Raw genomic sequence first — 21,139 nt, forward strand, 5'->3', positions numbered from 1 at the left:
GTAGCGCTTCAGTGTAGCTACTACCTACGCTAGCGGAGGGGCTCTCCCATTGCTGTAGTTAATCCACCTTCCCAACAGGCGGTAGCTAGGTCGACAGAAGAATTCTTTTGTCAACCTAGTGCTGTCTACACTGGGGATTAGGTTGGCTTAACTACGCCATTCAGAGGTGGGGATTTTTCACATCCCTGAGTAACAGAGTTAAGCTGACTGAATTTTCTAGTGTAGACCGGGCCTGAGTCCCCATGGGAGTTGCTGCTGTGATGTAAAATCCCCTTGCTCTTCACATACTTACTGCCAAAGGGGAAGATTGGCTTCTTGGGGGCCTCTTGGCTGGCCCCTCCCTCCTGGGGCATCTCCTGTCTGGCTTCTCCCTTCTTGGGGACCTCCTGCTTAGCTTCTCCCTTCTTGGGGGTCTCTGGGCTGACCTCTCCCTTCTTGGGGGCCGCCTGCCTGGCTTCTTCCTTCTTGAGGGCCTCTGGGCTGGCCTTTCCCTTGGGGGTCTCCTGTCTGGGTTCTCCACTCTTTGGGGGTTCTTGGCTGGCCTCCCCTTTCTTGGGAGCCTCTGGCCCAGCTTCCCCCTCTGGGGCAGCCCCTGGGCTGGCTCCCCCCTCAGCCACTGGGGCAGGTTTGATTTTTGCCTGTTTCGACAGCATTTTCTCCCCGTTCGGCCTCTTAAGTGGCAAGAGTTGAAACCAGAACAACCCAGCACAGGGGCTTCTCAGAAAGAGATGGGGACAGTGGGGGGAGGGTGGGAACCAGGGGAGTTCAGGCTGTGACCATCTCAGAAGCCACACAAGGTCTCCTCATCTCCCCCCCCCCCCAAATACCCACCAGGCACCCTTCACCCTGAAACACCCTGTGGGGGCCCTCCGCCCTCAGATGCCCCTTGTGACCTAGTTCTCCCCTCACCAGGCCATGCTGCCCCCACTGCCCCCGACGGGCTGTGTTGCTCTGAGGATCAGGGCCTGGCGAGGCCGGGAAGGGGCAGTGGGGGACAGCTGCCCTTGGTTCCCATGGAGACCGAGCTGCCTGGAGCTCTGTCAGGCTGTGCCCAGCCAGGAGCCCACGGGCAGCTGCCAGCCCAGCCTCCCCTTAGCGCCCACAGCCGGCTGGGACAGTCCTGCCCCTGCAGGGCTCAGCACAGCCCCCCTGGCTCTGGTACCAGCTGGGATGGCCCTCCTTGGCCTGCCACAGCCCATTGCCGAGGGGAGGCAGTGCCAGCCCCGGCTGGGGAACATTTGTTCCCGGGGGCCCAGAATGGCTCCCACTGGATGCTCCTGGAGCAACGAAGCAGAGACTCGGCCTGAATCTTCGCTCACTCACCCCGGGGAAATCAGGAGCTAGGCCATGGCAGCCGGGGGGGGGGGGGGGGGTGCAGCAGCTCCAGACGCACAGCTGGCTGGCGAGAGTCACCCCAGGGCTCGACCCCCCACCCCGCACCTCACTGGCTGGGGAAGGACCCCACGGCTCCATCCACACACCCTAGTCCTCGGCGGGGATCCCCCAGCCCTTGGGCGCTGAATACACGGAGCCCAGCCACACAGCTGAGCTCAAGGCACCTGGCTCCACCAGCCGTACACCCCCGGTACCGCCTGGGCGTGTGCTACCATAACCCACGGCAGCGAGCGCACCTCTGCCTGCCCCCTGATAGCCATGGGGGGCCGCCGGGGTGTGAGCCCGCTGCTGGGGGCTGCCAGGGGCTGGCACAGGTGTGTCCCTACTACGGGCCAAGGAGGCGGGAACTCCGTATTGACACCTCTTGTGATCCTATTGCACTTCTAGAGCCCTTGGGGGAGGGGGGATTAATCTGTCTGATGAACACAAGATGAAAACTTGGTAATTTTCCCTGATTCAAAATGGCTGCCACCTCCTATTGCTGTCCATGGGGCTGAAGTCAGCACGGCGGCCGCCATTTCCCTATGGACTGACTGCAGGTGGCAGTGGAGCTGCCCTAAGCAAAGATGGCCGCCATCTGCCATTGTTTTCAATGAGGTTGAAGCCGTGCCCACAGGCAAAATGGCCGCCGCTCTGTGGGTCAGGGGGCTGGACTGGGAGTGAGCAGAGGACTAGACTGTGAGGGTCTTCAGAGAAAGACCCTGGGAAAGGTGGATGGGAAGAGTGAGGGGGCAAAAGGGAGGCTGAGGGAGGCAGGAGGTGTGGGGTAGTGGGAGGCTGAGGGAGGCAGGAGGTGTGGGGGTAGAAGGAGGCTGAGGGGGGCCGGGGATGTGGGGGTAGAAGGAGGCTGAGGGGGCAGGAGGTGTGGGAGTAGGAAGGAGGCTGAGGGGGGAAGGAGGTGTGGGGTAGGAGGGAGGCAGGATGGTGGCTGAGGGAGGCAGGGGATGTGGAGGTAGGAAGGAGGCTGAGGGGGGAAGGAGGTGTGGGGTACTGGGAGGCTGAGGGAGGCAGGAGGTGTGGGGGTAGAAGGAGGCTGAGGGGGCAGGAGGTGTGGGGTAAGGTGGAGGCTGAGGGGGGCAGGGGATGTGTGGGTAGGAGGGAAGCTGAAGGGGGCAGGGGATGTGGGGGGAAGGAGGTGTGGGGTAGGAGGAAGGCAGGAGGTGTGGGGTAGGAGGGTGGCTGAGGGAGGCAGGGGATGTGGAGGTAGGAAGGAGGCTGAGGGGGGAAGGAGGTGTGCGGTAGTGGGAGGCTGAGGGAGGCAGGAGGTGTGGGGTAGTGGGAGGCTGAGGGAGGCAGGGAATGTGGGGGTAGAAGGAGGCTGAGGGGGGCAGGGGATGTGGGGGTAGAAGGAGGCTGAGGGGGCAGGAGGTGTGGGGTAGGGGGTGGCTGAGGGGGGAAGGAGGTGTGGGGTAGGTTGGAGGCAGGAGGTGTGGGGTAGTGGGAGGCTGAGGGAGGCAGGAGGTGTGGGGGTAGAAGGAGGCTGAGGGGGCAGGAGGTGTGGGGTGGAGGCTGAGGGAGGCAGGGGATGTGGGGGTAGGAGGGTGGCTAAGGGGGGAAGGAGGTGTGGGGTAGGAGGGAGGCAGGAGGTGTGGGGTAGGAAGGAGGCTGAGGGGGGAAGGAGGTGTGGGGGTAGAAGGAGGCTGAGGGGGGCAGGAGATGTGGGGGTAGGAGGGTGGCTGAGGGGGGAAAGAGGTGTGGGGTAGGAGGGAGGCTGAGGGGGGAAGGAGGTGTGGGGTTAGGAGGGAGGCTGAGGGGGGATACGAGGGTTGGGGGGTGGGAGGGAAGCTGAGGAGGTGCAAAGGACAGAGATGGGGTGGAAGATGGAGGGATCAGACGACAGTTACCCCAGCGTAGGGTGGTTGTGGGGTAGGGGAGTCCCCTCCGAGCAGCCAGGGTAAGGCCGTGTTGCAGTGTCGCCAGTTCTCATGGATGGATCGCAAGTCAAGGGATTTGGGCGCTTGCAGCAGAAACTGCCGCGATGGTGCAAGAGGCTGGATCTCACAAATGTCACGGCTGGGTACACGGGCAGAGCTGTGCAGGAGCCTTGGGGCTGAGGACGCAGACCAGCCCTGCCTTCTTGTATGGTCCTGGAGCAGAGAGAGGGTTCCGGGGCAGCAAGAGGCAGGGGAGCGGGAAGTTGAGAACGTGGTGGTACTGAGACCCCGTCAGAGGAGAAGCCCTGGGATAGTGGGTGGTACATTAGATTAATAGATTGCAAGGCCAGAAAGGACCATTGTGATCGTCTAGTCTGACCCCTGTAGAGCACAGGCCCCAGAACTGCCCTACAATAATTCCTAGAGCAGATATTTGAAACAAACATCGAATCTTGATTTAAAAATCATCAGTGATGGAGAATCCACCACGACTCTTGATAAATTATTCCAGTGGTTAATTACTCTCACTGTTAAAAGTGTACCCCTTATTTCCAGTCTGAATTTGTCTAGCTTCAACTTCCAACCATCGGATCATGTTATGCCTTTGTCTGCTCGATTGAAGAGCCCATTATTAAATACTTGTTCCCTGTGGAGGTACTTTATAGACTGTGATCAAGTCACCCCTTAACTTTCTCCTGGTTAAGCTAAATAGATTGAGATCCTTGAGTGTTGGTGCCAGGTGAAGACAGTAATAGGAAATGGATGGCAGTTCCCCTATTTTAGGGGTGCGGGAAGCTAAGTGGGGTCTCCATCCGATCAGCCAAAGAGAAGTGTGCATTTCTGAGTGCATTAAAGGTTGACTTTTCAACCTGAAATTCTCACATACATTGGCAAAGGAAAAGAAACAGACTAAAAAACATGATTTTTTTTTTTAAGAAAACATGATTTCTTGGGCCAATTTTATGATTCTTGAGGGTCTGATGCATGATTTTTGATCTCTTGAGGTGAGACTCTCTCCTGCCGGTGGGTTCTCTTACCTGCAGACCCCCATGCCTGTGGAGCAGAGGAAAGTGAAGGGCACTCCATCTGACATAAATGTCATCTACGAGTCCAAGGAGGAAGGGAAAGCCAACGCGGAGGCCGGGCCAGCTGCTATCATTGCAGGTGCAGGGGTCTCCTCCCACAGCAAGGGGAAGGGTGACCCAAACACTCAGCCTCCCTTCCCCCTCCCCTTGCCCCGAGACGGGTGCCCTAACCTCCACCCTGGTCAGTGCCCAGCCTTGCCAGACCCTTCCTAACAAACGCCTCCCTCTTCTCATGTGACAGTGAAGAATCACAGAAAGAGGCTCTATCGCAATAAGGGAAAGAAGGTGATCCCTAAAACTCCTCTGCCTTTCTCTGCTTCACTGAGGAGTGGCTCCCCACAGCCATCCCAGCCCCACTCCTGCCTGGCCCACCCTGATTTCTAGGACCCGTGCTCCTGTCCACACTGCATCCCACCTGCCTCCTTAATCCACTGACCAGGGCCAGAATTGGCAGGGAGGCTGCCTGGAGATGTGACCAAGCAGGATTTCTGCTGGTGGGGAGCTGGGTCGTGGGGGTGCCCCTGTCTGGGGAGATCAGGAAAGGTTTCTGGCAGGAAGTCACCCCCATTTTGCTGGGTTCCATGGCTGCAGGCTGCCTTACCTGGACACAGCACACAAGCATTCCCTGCGCCATCCAAGAGGCAGGTAGCCGGGTGCTGGAAGACCATGAAAAGAGGGCACCTTGGCTGCCAACCTGTTTAACTTAGTTGTGTAGGACAAGGTGGTTATTATTAACGTAGCGCCTAGAGGCCCACCCAAGCTCAGGGCCCCATTGTGCTGCTGCTGGATGAACGCAGTGAGGGAGAGTCTCTGATCTGATGCGCTTAAATAGACATGTGGGAGAAAGGCAGTATCGTTATCCCTATTTTACAGACAGGGAGCTAAGGTACAGAGAAGAAAGGCCAGGTTCACAAAGGGGCTTAGGGCCTAACTACGTTTTTAGCCACCTAAGTGCAACATTTAGGTGCTCCTGACGTTAAAAGCACTGCTCAGCTGCTGCCTAACCCACTAGGTGCTTAAGTTTCCTAGGCACCTACGTTTCTGATGGTAGTTGCCTTTGCTCATGCCTAGGTCCTGGCACTACCCCACAGCTAATGAGCTGCTCAGAGCCCTAGCTCAAGCCAAAGCCCTGGGAGCCCTGAAACAAGATTCTCAAACTACATGTTCCTCCATCTGTCTCGCCAGCGGGGCCTGATCCTCTCAGTGCATGCCTATGGCTTCGAGCCTGCACAAAAGGTAGCCAGGTGTGTGTGTCCCAGAATACCCAGTAGCCCATTGGATAGGGCACTCGGCTGGGATGTGAGACTCTTGAACCCAGATCTCCCACATCCCAGATGAGAGCTTTAAACACCAGCCTGTTGCGGGAGGGAGGGTTGCAGCTCTCACTATCTCTTTCCATTTGTGTAAATAATTAACTATTTATTGGAGCAGGGACTGGAACCTGACTCTCCCCCATCCCACATGAGTGCCCAAACCACCAGAGTCAGTCTTCCACTTTCTCTCTCTGGCCCAATGAATATTTAGTGATTTGTACACCGTGGAATAGTTCCAACATGCAAGACTGAGAGAGCCTCACCCCAGAATAGCCAACAGCCTGGGATTTGGGGCACTCACATGACTTCAAGTCCCTGCTCCAAATCACCCACATCCCAGGTGAGAGCCCCTACAACTAGGCTATTGGCTTAGGCACCTAACTCCAGAAGAGGGTTCCCGGCTGAGGATCCCAAGCAGAAGGAAGTGCATGTTCATGTTCTCCATTTCCTTCCTGTTAGCATCTCCCAGTGCATCTCCATGGCGGCTCTCTGCCATCATCCTTGGGCCCGTCTGCCTGATCTTGCTGATTCTGGTGATCGTGATGGCTCTACAGGGTGAGTGTTTCATAGATTATAAAGCCAGAGGGGACCATTCTGATCATCTGATCTGATGTCCTGTGAAACACAGCAGTAACTGAATTAATTATTTTTGAACTACAGCAGATCTTTTAGAAAAAATCCAATCTTGATTTCAAAATGGTCAGTGATTAAAAATCCACCATTGCCCTTGGTAAGTTGTGCCAATGGTGGTTTACCCTCCCTGTCAGAAAATTGAGGTTCTAGTCAGAATTTGTCTAGCTTCCATTTCTAGGCATTGGATCTTGTTATACCTTTGCTACATTGAAGAGCCCTCTAGTATTAAATTTCTGTGCCCCCTGTGGATATAGACTGTGATCTTGTCCTTTAACCTTGTCTTTCTTAAGTTAAATAGACTGAGCTCCTTAAATCTATCACAGTATAATGCAAGTTTTCCAATCCTTTAATAATTCTTCTGGCTCATTTCCTGAGCCCTCTCCAGTTTTCAAAATCCTTTCTGAATTGTGGACACCAGAACGGGGCACAGTATTCCAGTAGCACTCACACCAGTGCCAAATACAGAGATAATAGAACCTCCCCACTCCTACTCAGGATTCCCTTGTTTATACAGTAACTCCTCACTTAACATTGTAGTTATGTTCCTGAAAAATGCGACTTTAAGCGAAACGATGCTAAACGAATCCAATTTCCCCATAAGATTTAATGTAAATGAGAGGATTAGGTTCCAGGGAAATTTTTCACACACACACACAAAAATAAGTTTTAAACAAACAATTTAATACTGGTACACAGTGATGATGATTGTGAAGCTGGGTTGAGGTGGTGAAGTCAGAGGGTGGGATATTTCGCAGGGAATGCCTTACTGCTAAATGATGAACTAGCATTTGGCTGAGCCGTCAAGGGTTAACTGGTTGTTAATGTAGCCTCACTCTACAAGGCAGCAGGCATGGAGGGAGGGGAGAGAGCATAGCAGACAGAGACAGAGACACACACACACACACACAGTGTGTCTGAGAGCCAGAGATGCACATTTCCTCTTTAAGTAGCTGACCCCAATCTTAAGTACACTGCCTTGTTAATTAGATCAGCTTGCTGAGACCAGCTGCTGCCTGGAAGCTCTCTCCGTTCTGAACCCTTTCGTGTGTACCCCCTGCTCTATGGAAATGGGGTAAGCGGGGTGCAGGAGCACAGGGGAGGGGGACACCCTGACATTAGCCCCCCACTTCCCCCTCCCCCCCGTACAGCAAGCAGGAGTCTCCGGGAGCAGCTCCAAGGCAGAGAGAAGGAGCAGCACATGGCAGGGGGGGAGGGACAGCTCAATGCCGGTAACTGCTAGCCTGCTGGGCAGCTGCAGCACAGGGAACTAAGGGGAGCAGGGAGCTGATAGGGGGAGCTGATTACAAGCCCCCACCAGCCGGCTCCAACGGGCTGCTCATTCTGCAAGCAGTGGACAAAGCAGGCAGCTGCCAAACGACGTTAGAAGGGAGCATTATAAAACTTTAAACGAGCATGTTCCCTAATTGATCAGCAACGTAACAATGAAATAACATTAACCGGGACGACTTTAAGTGAGGAGTTACTGTACATCTGAGAATCACATTAGCCCCTTTTGGTCACAGTGTCACACTGGATGCTCATGTTCAGTTGACTATCCACCATGACCCTGAAATCTTTATCAGGGTCACTGCTTCCCAGGATAAAGTCCACCACCCTGGAAATATGGGCTTCTGTGTTCTTAGGTGTATACATATACATTTGGCCATATTAAAACGCATATTGTTTGCTTGTGTCCAGCTTACCAAATGATCCAGATTGCTCTGTATCAGTGACCTGTCCTCTTATTCATTTACCGCTCCCCCTGGTCTTTTTGCCTTCTGAAAACTTTATCAGTGGTGATTTTCCATTCTCTTCCAGGTCACTGATGAAAATGTTAAATAGCGTAGGGCCAAGAACCAATCCCTGTGGGAACTCACTAGAAACACACCTGCTTGATGATGATTCTCTGTTTACAGTTACATTCTGAGACCTATAATTTAGCCAGTTTTTAATCCATATAATGTGTCCTATGTTAAATTTATATTCTAATTTTTAATTAAAATGTCATGTGGTATCAAGTCAAATGCCTTAAAAAGACTGAATATATTATATCAACACTGTTACCTTTATCAGTCAAACTTGAAATCTCATCACAAAAAGATACCAATTAATTTGACAGGATCTGTTTTCTCTAAACCTATGTTGATTGGCATTAATTATATTACCCTCCTTTAATACTTTATTAATGGGGTCCCGTATCAGCTGCTCCATTATGCTGCTTGGAATTGATGTCAGACTGACAGGCCTATAACTACCCAGGCCATCCTGTTTACTCTTTTTAAATATTGGCACAACATTAGCTTTCTTACAGTCTTTGGGAACTTCTCCTGTGTTCCAAGAATTATTGAAAATCAACATAAATGGTCCAGCCTGCTCCTCAGCCAGTTGATTTAAAAATGTCTGTCTTTAGTAGCTATTATTTAACATCCTCATGATTTGCCACTGGAATGGAAGGAGTGTCATCATCATGATCTGATATGAGTACATCTATATTTTCCCAAATATACAACAGAAATATTTATTGAACACTTCTGCCTTTTCTGCATTATTAATTCTATCATTTCAGTCTAGTAATAGACCAATCCCATTGTTACGATACTTTTTGTTACAAATACATTTGTAAAAGTTCTTATTGTCCTTAATTATGCTGACCATTGATGTCTCCTGGTGCCCCTTTGCTTCCCTTATCAATTTTCTACAGTTCCTAATTTGTGATTTATATTCATTATTGTTGACTTCCCTTTTCTTCTGCTTATTATGTATTGGAGGTTTTTATAGCTGCCTTCATAACCCCGCTAAAAAGGCTGGTGTTTTAACCAGCATGGCCTTCTTCCCCGATTGCGGCATTGTGATTTTTGGGCATGTAGTAAAGTGGTCTTAAACAGTTCCCTATTATAATTCACATTTTTTGATTAAGTTCTTCCTCCCAGCTGATTTGGCTGATAATTATTTTCAGTTTTGTGAAATAGGCCCTTTTAAAGCACTAAGTATCAATATTACTGGATTTGGACATTATTCTGTTTGCACGTTATAAATTTGATCAAGTCATGATCACTTGTGTGTAATCAACCACTAATTTTTAGTTCTGTGATCAGTTTATCTTTATCTGTCAGGACAAATACAGAGTGCTCCTGTATTGGCCGCAACACTTTTTGAATTAGAAAATTGTCATCTCTATGATTTAGAAATTCCAATGACGTTTTAGGAGCATGAGACCTCCAGCATATGTCACTCAAATTGAAGTCCCCGGTGATCACACAGCTTCCCCCCGCCCCCCACATATTATAGTTAGGTATGTGAGGATCCAGTCATCCTCTTCTCCCTAATGTGATTTGCTGGTCTGTAGCAGACACCAACTAACACCCATCTTATGCTTTATCCGATAGGACATTGATCCATAACTATTCAGTTCTCCATCAGCCATTATTTTATTATGACCAGGATTGACATCAGGGCTATATAATTACCTGGATCATCCCATTTACCCATTTTAAATATTGGCACAACTTTCATTTTCTTCCAGTTCTCTGGAACTTACCCAGTATTCCAAGACTTATTGAGAATCAACATTAATGGTCCAGAGCCTGCTCTTCTAAACCCATTTGATCCAAGTAATCCAGACCTGCTAATTTTAAAATGTCTGACATTAGTAGCTACTATTTAACTGTCTTTTTTGCATTTCACCTGTTATGCTGTAATGTAAAGTGATCATTCAGCCCCATCTTTCTTACTGAACCTTCCAGCTGCTGCTTTCCATGGGGCTGGGGATTTAACGGTTACCTATAAGACATGGCTCAAGGCCCGTCACCTGTACACTTCATGGTCCTCCCCTGCAGGACATTTACAGGTGACAATGAACGACGGACTGAGTTGGTAACAGAGGTGGAGCTGGCAGTTTGTGGAGTCCTCACAGGAGTAACATCCACCACCTCATCTGTGACCCTTCATGCCAATGAGCCCCTCAGGCTATGGCAAGCTCCATGGCCTCTGATGTCCCATGTCCATGAACCTAGAAGCCAGAAGTCAGTCCTAGCTCTGTGTTCTAGTTGGTGAGGGGGATAGGGCTGCTAAGGAATTGACCCTTTGGCCCAGCCCTCTAATTGTCCTGTAGAGTGAAACTCAAGGAAGGCAGGACCAGAACATCCTCATTGGCACTGGGGATCAGATTAGGCCTGAGTCCTGCCATTTTAATGCCCAGTACAAGATGTGCCTCTTGGAGTGAGACCTCTACCTAAGGTTCTGCCCTGGAAAACATCCACCTAGACTGATCCAACCTGCAGAGGTGGCTATAAATGGGTTGCGGAGTGACATCCATCTTTGAACATGTATAATCATGACTCCCTCAATCAGTATAGAGGCTACAGTGATAGGCACAATGAAGTGCAGGTGGAGAGACACTCAGGACTTCGCATGGGGAATCAGAGCTGGGACATTAGCTGGTGTATTGTGAGGTCCATGGTAGATCAGGGCTCTCTGGATAGACAAAGGCCGAAGGTGCCACCACGGGGGATTCTGGTTGTACAGGCTGGCTCTGAACTCCTCCTTCACCATCAGGAGTCAAAGGTTATTGCCATGGCCATGTGAATGGTAACTGTAGGTGCCTTGGTACCATGGTGATGGATACTAGAGAGAGACTCTTCCCTTAGTGTGTGCCCAGAGGCACTCTGGTCCTGTGGTGACACTGGCTGTATAAATACCTCTTACTGAGAAAGAGGGACGATCGATGAGTTATCTTAAGTGCCTATACACAAATGCAAGAAGCCTGGGAAACAAGCAGGGAGAACTGGAAGTCCTGGCACAGTCAGGGAACTATGATGCGATTGGAATAACAGAGACTTGGTGGGATAACTCACATGACTGGAGTACTGTCATGGATGGATATAAACTGTTCAGGAAGGACAGGCAGGGCAGAAAAGATGGGGGAGTTGCGTTGTATGTAAGAGAGGAGTATGACTGCTCAGAGCTCCGGTATGAAACTGCAGAAAAACCTGAGAGTCTCTGGATAAAGTTGAGAAGTGTGAGCAACAAGGGTGATGTCGTGGTCGGAGTCTGCTATAGACCACCAGACCAGGGGGATGAAGTGGACGAGGCTTTCTTCCGGCAACTAACAGAAGTTACTAGATCGCAGGCTCTGGTTCTCATGGGAGACTTTAATCACCCTGATATCTGCTGGGAGAGCAATACAGCGGTGCACAGACAATCCAGGAAGTTTTGGAAAGTGTAGGGGACAATTTCCTGGTGCAAGTGCTGGAGGAACCAACTAGGGGCAGAGCTTTTCTTGACCTGCTGCTCACAAACAGGCAAGAATTAGTAGGGGAAGCAAAAGTGGATGGGAACCTGGGAGGCAGTGACCATGAGATGGTCAAGTTCAGGATCCTGACACAAGGAAGAAAGGAGAGCAGTAGAATACGGACCCTGGACTTCAGAAAAGCAGACTTTGACTCCCTCAGGGAACAGATGGGCAGGATCCCCTGGGAGAATAACATGAAGGGCAAAGGGGTCCAGGAGAGCTGGCTGTATTTTAAAGAATCCTTATTGTGGTTGCAGGAACAAACCATCCCGATGTGTAGAAAGAATAGTAAATATGGCAGGCGACCAGCTTGGCTAAACAGTGAAATCTTTGCTGATCTTAAACGCAAAAAAGAAGCTTACAAGAAGTGGAAGATTGGACAAATGACCAGGGAGGAGTATAAAAATATTGCTCAGGCATGCAGGAGTGAAATCAGGAAGGCCAAATCACACTTGGAGTTGCAGCTAGCAAGAGATGTTAAGAGTAACAAGAAGGGTTTCTTCAGGTATGTTAGCAACAAGAAGAAAGTCAAGGAAAGTGTGGGCCCCTTACTGAATGAGGGAGGCAACCTAGTGACCGAGGATGTGGAAAAAGCTAATGTACTCAATGATTTTTTTGCCTCTGTCTTCACGAACAAGGTCAGTTCCCAGACTTCTGCACTGAGCAGCATAGTATGGGGAGAAGGTGACCAGCCCTCTGTGGAGAAAGAAGTGGTTCGGGACTATTTAGAAAAACTGGACGTGCACAAGTCCATGGGGCCGGATGCACTGCATCCGAGGGTGCTAAAGGAGTTGGCGGATGAGATTGCAGAGCCATTAGCCATTATTTTTGAAAACTCATGGCGATCGGGGGAGGTCCCGGATGACTGGGAAAAGGCTAATGTAGTGCCCATCTTTAAAAAAGGAAAGAAGGAGGATCCGGGGAACTACAGGCCAGTCAGCCTCACCTCAGTCCCTGGAAAAATCATGGAGCAGGTCCTCAAGGAATCAATTATGAAACACTTAGAGGAGAGGAAAGTGATCAGGAACAGTCAGCATGGATTCACCAAGGGCAAGTCATGCCTGACTAACCTAATTGCCTTCTATGATGAGATAACTGGCTCTGTGGATGAGGGGAAAGCAGTGGATGTGTTATTCCTTGACTTTAGCAAAGCTTTTGATACGGTCTCCCACAATATTCTTGCCGCCAAGTTAAAGAAGTATGGGCTGGATGAATGGACTGTAAGGTGGATAGAAAGCTGGCTAGATCATCGGGCTCAACGGGTAGTGATCAATGGCTCCATGTCTAGTTGGCAGCCGGTTTCAAGTGGAGTGCCCCAAGGGTCGGTTCTGGGGCCGGTTTTGTTTAATATCTTTATTAATGATCTGGAGGATGGTGTGGACTGCACTCTCAGCAAGTTTGCAGATGACACTAAACTGGGAGGCGTGGTAGATACACTAGAGGGTAGGGATCGGATACAGAGGGACCTAGACAAATTAGAGGATTGGGCCAAAAAAAACCTGATGAGGTTCAACAAGGACAAGTGCAGAGTCCTGCACTTAGGACGGAAGAATCCCATGCACTGCTACAGACTAGGGACCGAATGGCTAGGTAGCAGTTCTGCAGAAAAGGACCTAGGGGTCACAGTGGACGAGAAGCTGGATATGAGTCAACAGTGTGCTCTTGTTGCCAAGAAGGCTAACGGCATTTTGGGCTGTATAAGTAGGGGCATTGCCAGCAGATCGAGGAATGTGATCGTTCCCCTTTATTCGGCATTGGTGAGGCCTCATCTGGAGTACTGTGTCCAGTTTTGGGCCCCACACTACAAGAAGGATGTGGAAAAATTGGAAAGAGTCCAGCGGAGGGCAACAAAAATGATTAGGGGTCTGGAGCACATGACTTATGAGGAGCGGCTGAGGGAACTGGGATTATTTAGTCTCCAGAAGAGAAGAATGAGGGGGGATTTGATAGCTGCTTTCAACTACCTGAGGGGGGGTTCCAAAGAGGATGGAGCTCGGCTGTTCTCAGTGGTGGCAGATGACAGAACAAGGAGCAATGGTCTCAAGTTGCAGTGGGGGAGGTCTAGGTTGGATATTAGGAAAAACTTTTTCACTAGGAGGGTGGTGAAGCACTGGAATGCGTTACCTAGGGAGGTGGTGGAGTCTCCTTCTTTGGAGGTTTTTAAGGCCCGGCTTGACAAAGCCCTGGCTGGGATGATTTAGTTGGGAATTGGTCCTGCTTTGAGCAGGGGGTTGGACTAGATGACCTCCTGAGGTCCCTTCCAACCCTGATATTCTATGATTCTATGATTCTATGATACCTGCTTAGGTACAGATAAGCATAAAAAGGATTTGCCCCGTGACCTCTGGGTTGTGGGATGTTGCTGATCTTCCTCTACAAACCTACAGCCTTGAGTACATTTGTTAGAAGATCCTCAACGTAAATGTTGCTGGTTCTGTTACTGGGAGGGGGAATGGATCCGGTGGCCAAATAGGTGTGACGAGTTGGATCACAGAACCCGCCTTGGGAGCTGCCACCTGATGTGTCAAGACCACTTCTGCCCCTGTTTTCCTGCCCTGTCAGCTTAGGACTTCAGTGCCCTGCCTGGTTTGAGCTAGACCCGCTAGGCTGCTGCAAACCCAAACCCAGGTCTGAATCATGTCCCCTAACAGCTGCAGGCTTACCTGAAAGCAGCTTACAGAAGTGTTCTTGCCTTTAACACTCAGATGCCCAACTCCCAATGGAGTCCAAACCCCAAATAAATCCATTTTACCCTGTATAAAGCTTATACAGGGTAAACTCATAAATTGTTCGCCCTCTATAACACTGATAGAGAGATATGCACAGCTGTTTGCCCACCGAGGTATTAACACATACTCTGAGTTAATTAATAAGTAAAAAGTGATTTTATTAAATACAGAAAGTAGGATTTAAGTGGTTCCAAGTAGTAACAGACAGAACAAAGTGAATTACTAAGTAAAATAAAATAAAACCTGCAAATCTACGTCTAATACAGTAAGAAACTGAATACAGATAAGATCCTCACCAGTTGCAGAATGCTTCCTTTTACAGACTAATCTCCTTTTAGCCTAGGTCCAGCAATCACTCCCACCCCTTGCAGTCACTGTCCTTTGTTCCAGTTTCTTTCAGGTATCTTTGGGGGTGGAGAGGCTCTCTCTTTAGCCAGCTGAAGACCAAAATGGAGGGGTCTCTCACAGGCTTAAATAGACTTTCTCTTGTGAGTGCGGACCCCCTCCTCTCTCCTATGCCAAGTCCAGCTACAAAACGGAGTTTTGGAGTCACCTGGGCAAGTCACATGTCCATGCATGACTGAATTCCTTACCAGCCAAGCCAATTCCTAGGAAAGTCTAGATGTGGATTGGTGTCTTCAAGTTCATTAAGTGTTTCTTGATTGCGCACTAACTGAGAATAGTCTTTTCTCAGGAAGCTGACCAACTGCTTCACTACAGCCTACTTAGAATCAAACAAGTATGCAGCCAATATTTATAACTTCGAATACAAAAATGATAGATGCATACAAATAGGATTAATAGATTCAGTAGATCATAACCTTTACAGAGATATGTTACATGGCATATGTAGCATAAACCACATTCGAGTTATGTTATATATATACAGCCATAAGCATATTTCTGTAAAGCCTTATGGGTGGCACCGTCACAATAGGTCTCTGTCATCTGTCATGTAATGAGTTAACGTTTGTCAGCCCCATCTGAAATGTACGACATGCAAGTGCCAAGCATTGTGGTTATTTGTTGGTAAAACGCAGGGAGCGCCCATCTCTGATATTTCCTGCAGAGAAGCCAGTTTCAAAACAATGGTGCCGATTTCCCTCTCGCTCACCCTGAGGTGAATAAGGAACGACTCCTCTGATATCAGTGGGATTTGACTAGTGTAAAATTGGTGCAAGCAAGAGGAGACCCATGTCTCACATTCCTGTCAGTCAGTAGGTGGCACTGTACCCACACATGCTCACAGTCCATCTCATGCTGTAAAACACCCCAGGATGATCCAGGCTGGAGCAATCCACTGGCTCTGGGCACCCCGTTATCTTATGATTTTTCTTGTGTCTTTAAAGTTTACCAGCTGTCCCAGAAATCCGAGCAAGAGCTGGAGGTCATTGAAATGGAAAACATAATCCTCTCGGACACTCTGCAGCAGCTGACAACTGGCAAGGGTAAGGAATCACAGCTAGAGCCTCTGAGGAAAAGACTCCACCCATCCACCAATTCCTCCCTCCCCCCTTACACCCTCAGCTAATCTCTCCTTTACCTATATTCTACCTATCTCTGATCCCTCCCCACCTCCCTAGATCCTTCTCTAAGCTCTCACTCTCTCCCTATATCCTTCTCTATCTTTCGTTCCATCCTTAGATACTTATCTATTCTGTCTGTTCCAGATCTTTATCTGATCTGTCTTCCTTTTACTGTGTTCATCACCATGGGAACTCAGTTCCTACTAATTCTTGTCTCCATCTTCCTATAACTCCTGTTCTCAGAGATGGGCTATAACTGTCCCTCACTCCCTGACCCGCCCTCCCCACTGAGATGAGGACTCATGGTACCAGTTTACCGTGCATCCTACTTGTTGCTTGAAGAAAGGAGCTGATGGTCAAAGGCAGTAGGGGCAGCCGGAGCTCTCAGAGTGAGCAGACGTGTGCAGGGATGGGTCAGCGGTTTAGAATTCTAAGCGAGGGGAAATTCCCATCATCCTTCACACCCAGCAGCACGGAGCTGTGGTAACAAAATGATCTCGGAGAACGAGGACTGAAAGTCTGTCTGTTTTCCCTTTTCTTCAAGAGGACAACTGCAGCATGTGTGAGGTGGACTGGGACCAGCAGGCAGCCAGCTGTTACTCCTTTTCCACATCCGCGAAATCCTGGCATAAGAGCTTAGATGCTTGTACTGCAATGTCGGCCAGTCTGGTGAAGCTAGACACGAAGAAGGAGCTGGTACAGAGCCTCCTCTGCTTCTCTTCTTTATCGATATTAGTTACTGATAAGACAATTACATACACACTGACCCTACTTTTTACACCAGAGTTTACACTATGCAGCTTTTAGCGACACGGCTGTGCTGCTACAACCGTGCCACTAAAAGGCGTGCAGTGTAGCCACTGTTTGTCGACAGGAGAGAGTTCTCTAGCAGACAAAAAACTTCCACCCCCAATGAGTAGCGTTAGTGTTGTCACCAGGAGAGTGCTCCTGCCGACTACGTGCTGTTCACACCAGCACTTGTCATCTACAAAATGTGTCTTTCGGGGGGGGGGGATTTAACACCTCTGAACGACAAAAGTTTGTCTTTCACTTGCCAGTGTAGACAAAGCCTTGGAATCTGTGGCGTTCGGGGGAGGAGCAAAGTGGGGGACCGACTGGCTATAGGGCAGTGTAATGGGACATGAGGCTTGTCATCTCTAATGCACAGTTCCAGCCCAGACCCAAGTCAGTAGTGACACCTTCCATTGAGTTCCCAGTGGGGCAGGTGGTAACTGGCCTCCTTGTTGTCATCCTCGTTAGAGTCCAAGGATGGAACGGCCTATGGGAGCTAACACCTCTTCTTCTATAGAAGTCATCATGCAGAGCACGAGGAGGAGGGAGCGTACCCTCTGAGTCCGGTCTCTATTTCTGTCATTGCAGATCCTTTCAAGAGCACAACGTGCATTTAAAGAATAGTTAGGTCTTATTAGTTAGCATTAGTGACTGGGAGACCCATTGCAAATGACTGAACTTTGTGAATTAGCAAGCAAGTGAAAAAGTCAAGATAACTATCTATGGAACTCACTTCTGCAGGATACTGAGGCAAATAATTTAGGGAGATTTAGGCAAGGATCGGATTTCTGCCTGAATGAGAAGAGCATTTAGCAATGTGAGCTAGGATAAGAGGACCAGGGCCATTGATCCTTGTGCTTCAGGTCATAAACAGATCAGCTAACTGAGGAGTCATGGAGGAATGACCTCTATGCTGCTGTATTGCACAGTGGGCAAGATGCATGATGGGTCTTTTCCCACCTCATGGTGAAGCATCCAGCACTGGCCCCTCTCATGGCGGTGAGCTACTGCACGAGATGGGCCATCGCTGTGCTCTGATTTGGCAGTTCCTGGGCCATTGGTTCCTGCTTTTATTCCTCCTTGCCAAGAATAATCTATGAGGAAGTCTTGTTTGGGAACAGCATGAGGGGTAGGATAGTTTGGGGGGTTAAGTCAGGAACTAGGAGCCAGGAAATCTGGGGTCTGTTCCATTGATTCAGTACGTGTCCCTGGGAGGGTCACTTAGGCCAATTTATCAAACACGGAGGCCTACAGAATCAGACACCTCTACCCATAGTTTAGACAATTAAATTGTTGGCCTGATTTCCAGAGGGACTCAGCCCCTGTTCTCACCCAGATGCCTTCAAAGGGGAAAAAACAGTTATTCGGGGATTGATTGTTGTCCTTTGCTGTTCGGAGCAGGAGTTCTTGAAACATGAGATGTCCAAGCGCTTGTACGTGCGCCAGGGACAGCAATTCCACTTCAATTTCTGGACAGGGCTGAACTACGACAACGACATCGGGAACTGGACGTGGGCTGACGGCTCCCCTTTCTCCTTCCAGCTGTACGTCTCTCCTCGCTGCCTGTGCCCATCCAAGGGCACTGATCCAGTTCAATGTTGGCTCTGAACGGGGTAGCTCCTCCATAAATGGGGATAATGGTTAGAACCAGCCAATCATTTTTCATCGGAACATTTTTTCCGGTGACAAATGGCTTTTCATATAAAATTTTCATTTTTTTCAAAATTTTCCAATGTAAACTGAAAAGTTTTTGGTGAAAATTTCCACTTTTCAGTAAAAAGGTTTTGGTTTTGATTGAATATTTAGGGGGAAATTAAAAAAAAAAAAAAAAAAGGCCAGGTGGAAAATAAGTAGTTTCTGAGCAGCTCTAACCACTTTGGGACTTTTGGCTGTAAAGTAACAAGTATCACAGCATACCAGATTTAGAGTAAATCTCAGGAAAAACTTCCTAACTGTAAAACCAGTAGGACAGTGGAGCAGACGCCTAGGGAAGTCGTGGAATCTCCTTCACTGGAGGTTTTCAAAAAGAGGCTGGATAGCCAGCTGTCTTGGGTGGTTTAGACGCAACAAATCCTGCATCTTGGCAGGGGATTAGACTAGATGACCCTTGTGGTCCCTTCTATGATTATTGGTGTCCCCAGGCGGTCCCTATTCAGGAGGTGGCTTTGTGCAGAGTCCACCTCATACTGGATAGCTGTTCACAAGCCACCACCCATGCAGCTCAGTCTCCTACTCTATGGCTATGGTGGCTAGGAGGCTCTCATTGGCTCATGGCTATGGTGGCAGAGGCTCCAGGGAATGAACGAGCCACATAGACTGAGCTCCCCTAGGGATGAGGCACATCAGCAATGAGGGGAGTGGGAGAAAAACACGCACCTGCAGGGAGATGGGAGAAAACTTGCACTTCTGCTGGCCTTCAAACAACCCCCCAGGCCTCTCCAAGCCCATCATAAGAAGGAAGCGCCCCACAGACCAGGACACACTGACTCCAAGTGCCACCAGATTCTGCCAGAACAACAGCTGCAAAACCTGCAGACGTAGCTCCATTGCTACAATGATCAGCACCCCTCACGACACCCCTTTCAAGATCCCTGGGTCCTATGTGGTGTACCTCATCTAGTGTACTATGCGCCCAGTAATAACTATGTGGGTGAAACCAGACAATCACTACACGCTCAAATGAACGCACACAGGGAAATGAGAAAGGACAAAAACACCCTAATTCGTGTAGGCGAACACTTTGCACAAAGCAATCACTGTATATCTGACTCTCGGTCTCAAAGGAAATCTGCACAACACCTCCAAAGGACGAGCCTGGGAACTTAAATTCATAACTTTGCTAGACACTAAAAATCATGGACTGAACAGAGACAATCTATGACTCACTAACAACCCTCCCTCCCTCCCCCCTCCCGCTGCGTTTTTTCCTCCCTTTCTTTATTGCCTAGCACTGGAGGGTTGTTAAAAGGCCACTTCACCTTGAACCTTGAAATATGTATATAGTTTAGTTGTAGCTGTGTCGGTCTCGGGATATTAGAGAGGCAAGGGAGGGGGAGGTAATTGCTTTTATTGGACCAACTTCTGTGGGTGAGAGAGACAAGCTTTGAGCCACCAGAGGTCTGTGCTTCGAAAGCCTGTCTCTCTCTCTCCAACAGAAGTAAGTCCAATAACAAATAGTAGTTCGGCCACCTTGTCTCCCTTGAAATATTTTTTTAACTACTTAGGCTAAACAGTCTGTTCCACCTCGTATTTAACTGTGACACTGCATACCTTTCCCACACCTGGAGAAGAGCTCTGTGTGGCTCGAAAGCTTGTCTCTCTCACCAACAGAAGTTGGTCCAATAAAAGATTTTACCTCACTCACCTTGTCCCTGCTGGACACAGAGATGCACATGGTGATGGGAGCCACATAAGAACCTACCATTAGCAAAATGGCAACATGGGCCTGACTCTTCAGTGCCTGGCCGTGTGTGTCAGGCAAAGCAGGTGTTAAATACCAGCATTCGGATTTGATTTTCCTCTCACTTTGCAGAGGTGTCAGTGATGACCCAGATGCCGGGCAGGGGAGACTCACCCAGGGTTGTCAATCTTACCCCCTCTCATTTATGCACTACGGTGAATGCACTTTGAAGACCATTCTTACCAGTGCAGCTGAGAAGGGGTAAACGCCCCAGCCTGTGGCTGCCCCCGCCCCATGGCTGGCAGTGAGACGGGGCTTGTGCTTGGCAGGTTCCAGGTCCCGGGAGCTGAAGGCTGCGTGTACATGCAGAAGGGGGACATCCGCACGCAGAGCTGCGCCAAATGGGAGGTTTATATCTGCGAGAAGCCAGCCAAGTTTGGGGGGAACTGAGAAGCGGGGCAGGAGCAGCAGAAGGACTGGCCTCAGGGCCTCTGCAGATCTATCCCCATCCTGGCGCCACGTGGGTGTCATGCGCCGCCTGTTCATCACAACCACACTGAGCCCAGTGGGGACACAGGGCCAGGAGCCTGCAGCCAAGTTCTCCCTGTTACCGTTAGTTAAAGGTGTGTTGACAACAGTTGCTCAGTTATTGACTGTGTTTGAGGCAGTAAATAAAATGCTGGTTTTAAAAGGCCAAAGACATCCTTGTGCTTTAGTCTGTGTTTCCTCATAAATTGCTCTGGGTGGGGCTTCTATGGCCCATTATGAGAATTAATTTTCTTGAATGGGTGATCAAGCTGGAATAGTCCACAATGGACTGGCCAGACTGGATGATAAACTAAACAGTAATAAGTCACCAGGACCAGATGGTATCACCCAAGAGTTCTGAAGGAACTCAGATGTGAAATTGCAGGACTACTAACTGGTATGTAAGCGATCATTGAAATCAGCTGCTGTTCCAGATGAATGGAGGATAGTTAAGGTGACGCCAGTTTTTTAAAAAGGCTTCAGAGGGGATCCCACATGATATACTTTGAACAAGACTTGTGGCAATTGTCTAACAGTGGCAATATCAGTGATATCCGTGGTCCTATTTCAATCC

General features: G+C 49.3%; 1 protein-coding gene across 1 annotated transcript; it reads left to right on the forward strand.

Moving 5' to 3' along the window:
- Positions 1 to 3,373: 3,373 nt before the first annotated feature.
- On the forward strand, positions 3,374 to 20,487 carry LOC135878861 (C-type lectin domain family 7 member A-like). The gene is made up of 7 exons (XM_065404581.1): positions 3,374 to 3,412; positions 4,274 to 4,433; positions 6,127 to 6,222; positions 15,669 to 15,767; positions 16,390 to 16,541; positions 18,039 to 18,181; positions 20,367 to 20,487. Exons 1-7 carry the CDS (start codon positions 3,374 to 3,376, stop codon positions 20,485 to 20,487), a joined length of 810 nt encoding a protein of 269 aa, XP_065260653.1.
- Positions 20,488 to 21,139: the final 652 nt, after the last annotated feature.

The sequence above is a fragment of the Emys orbicularis genome, chromosome 1 (assembly GCF_028017835.1).
Source record: "Emys orbicularis isolate rEmyOrb1 chromosome 1, rEmyOrb1.hap1, whole genome shotgun sequence".
Classification (NCBI taxonomy): domain Eukaryota; kingdom Metazoa; phylum Chordata; order Testudines; family Emydidae; genus Emys; species Emys orbicularis.

Bases quoted from the DNA above. Each gene is read 5' to 3' on its own strand.
- LOC135878861 (XM_065404581.1), top strand. From the start codon at position 3,374: ATGGTGCAAGAGGCTGGATCTCACAAATGTCACGGCTGG. The intron at 4,434-6,126 runs GTGCAGGGGTCT...CCTTCCTGTTAG, and splicing joins GCCAGCTGCTATCATTGCAG to CATCTCCCAGTGCATCTCCA. The intron at 6,223-15,668 runs GTGAGTGTTTCA...GTGTCTTTAAAG, and splicing joins GATCGTGATGGCTCTACAGG to TTTACCAGCTGTCCCAGAAA.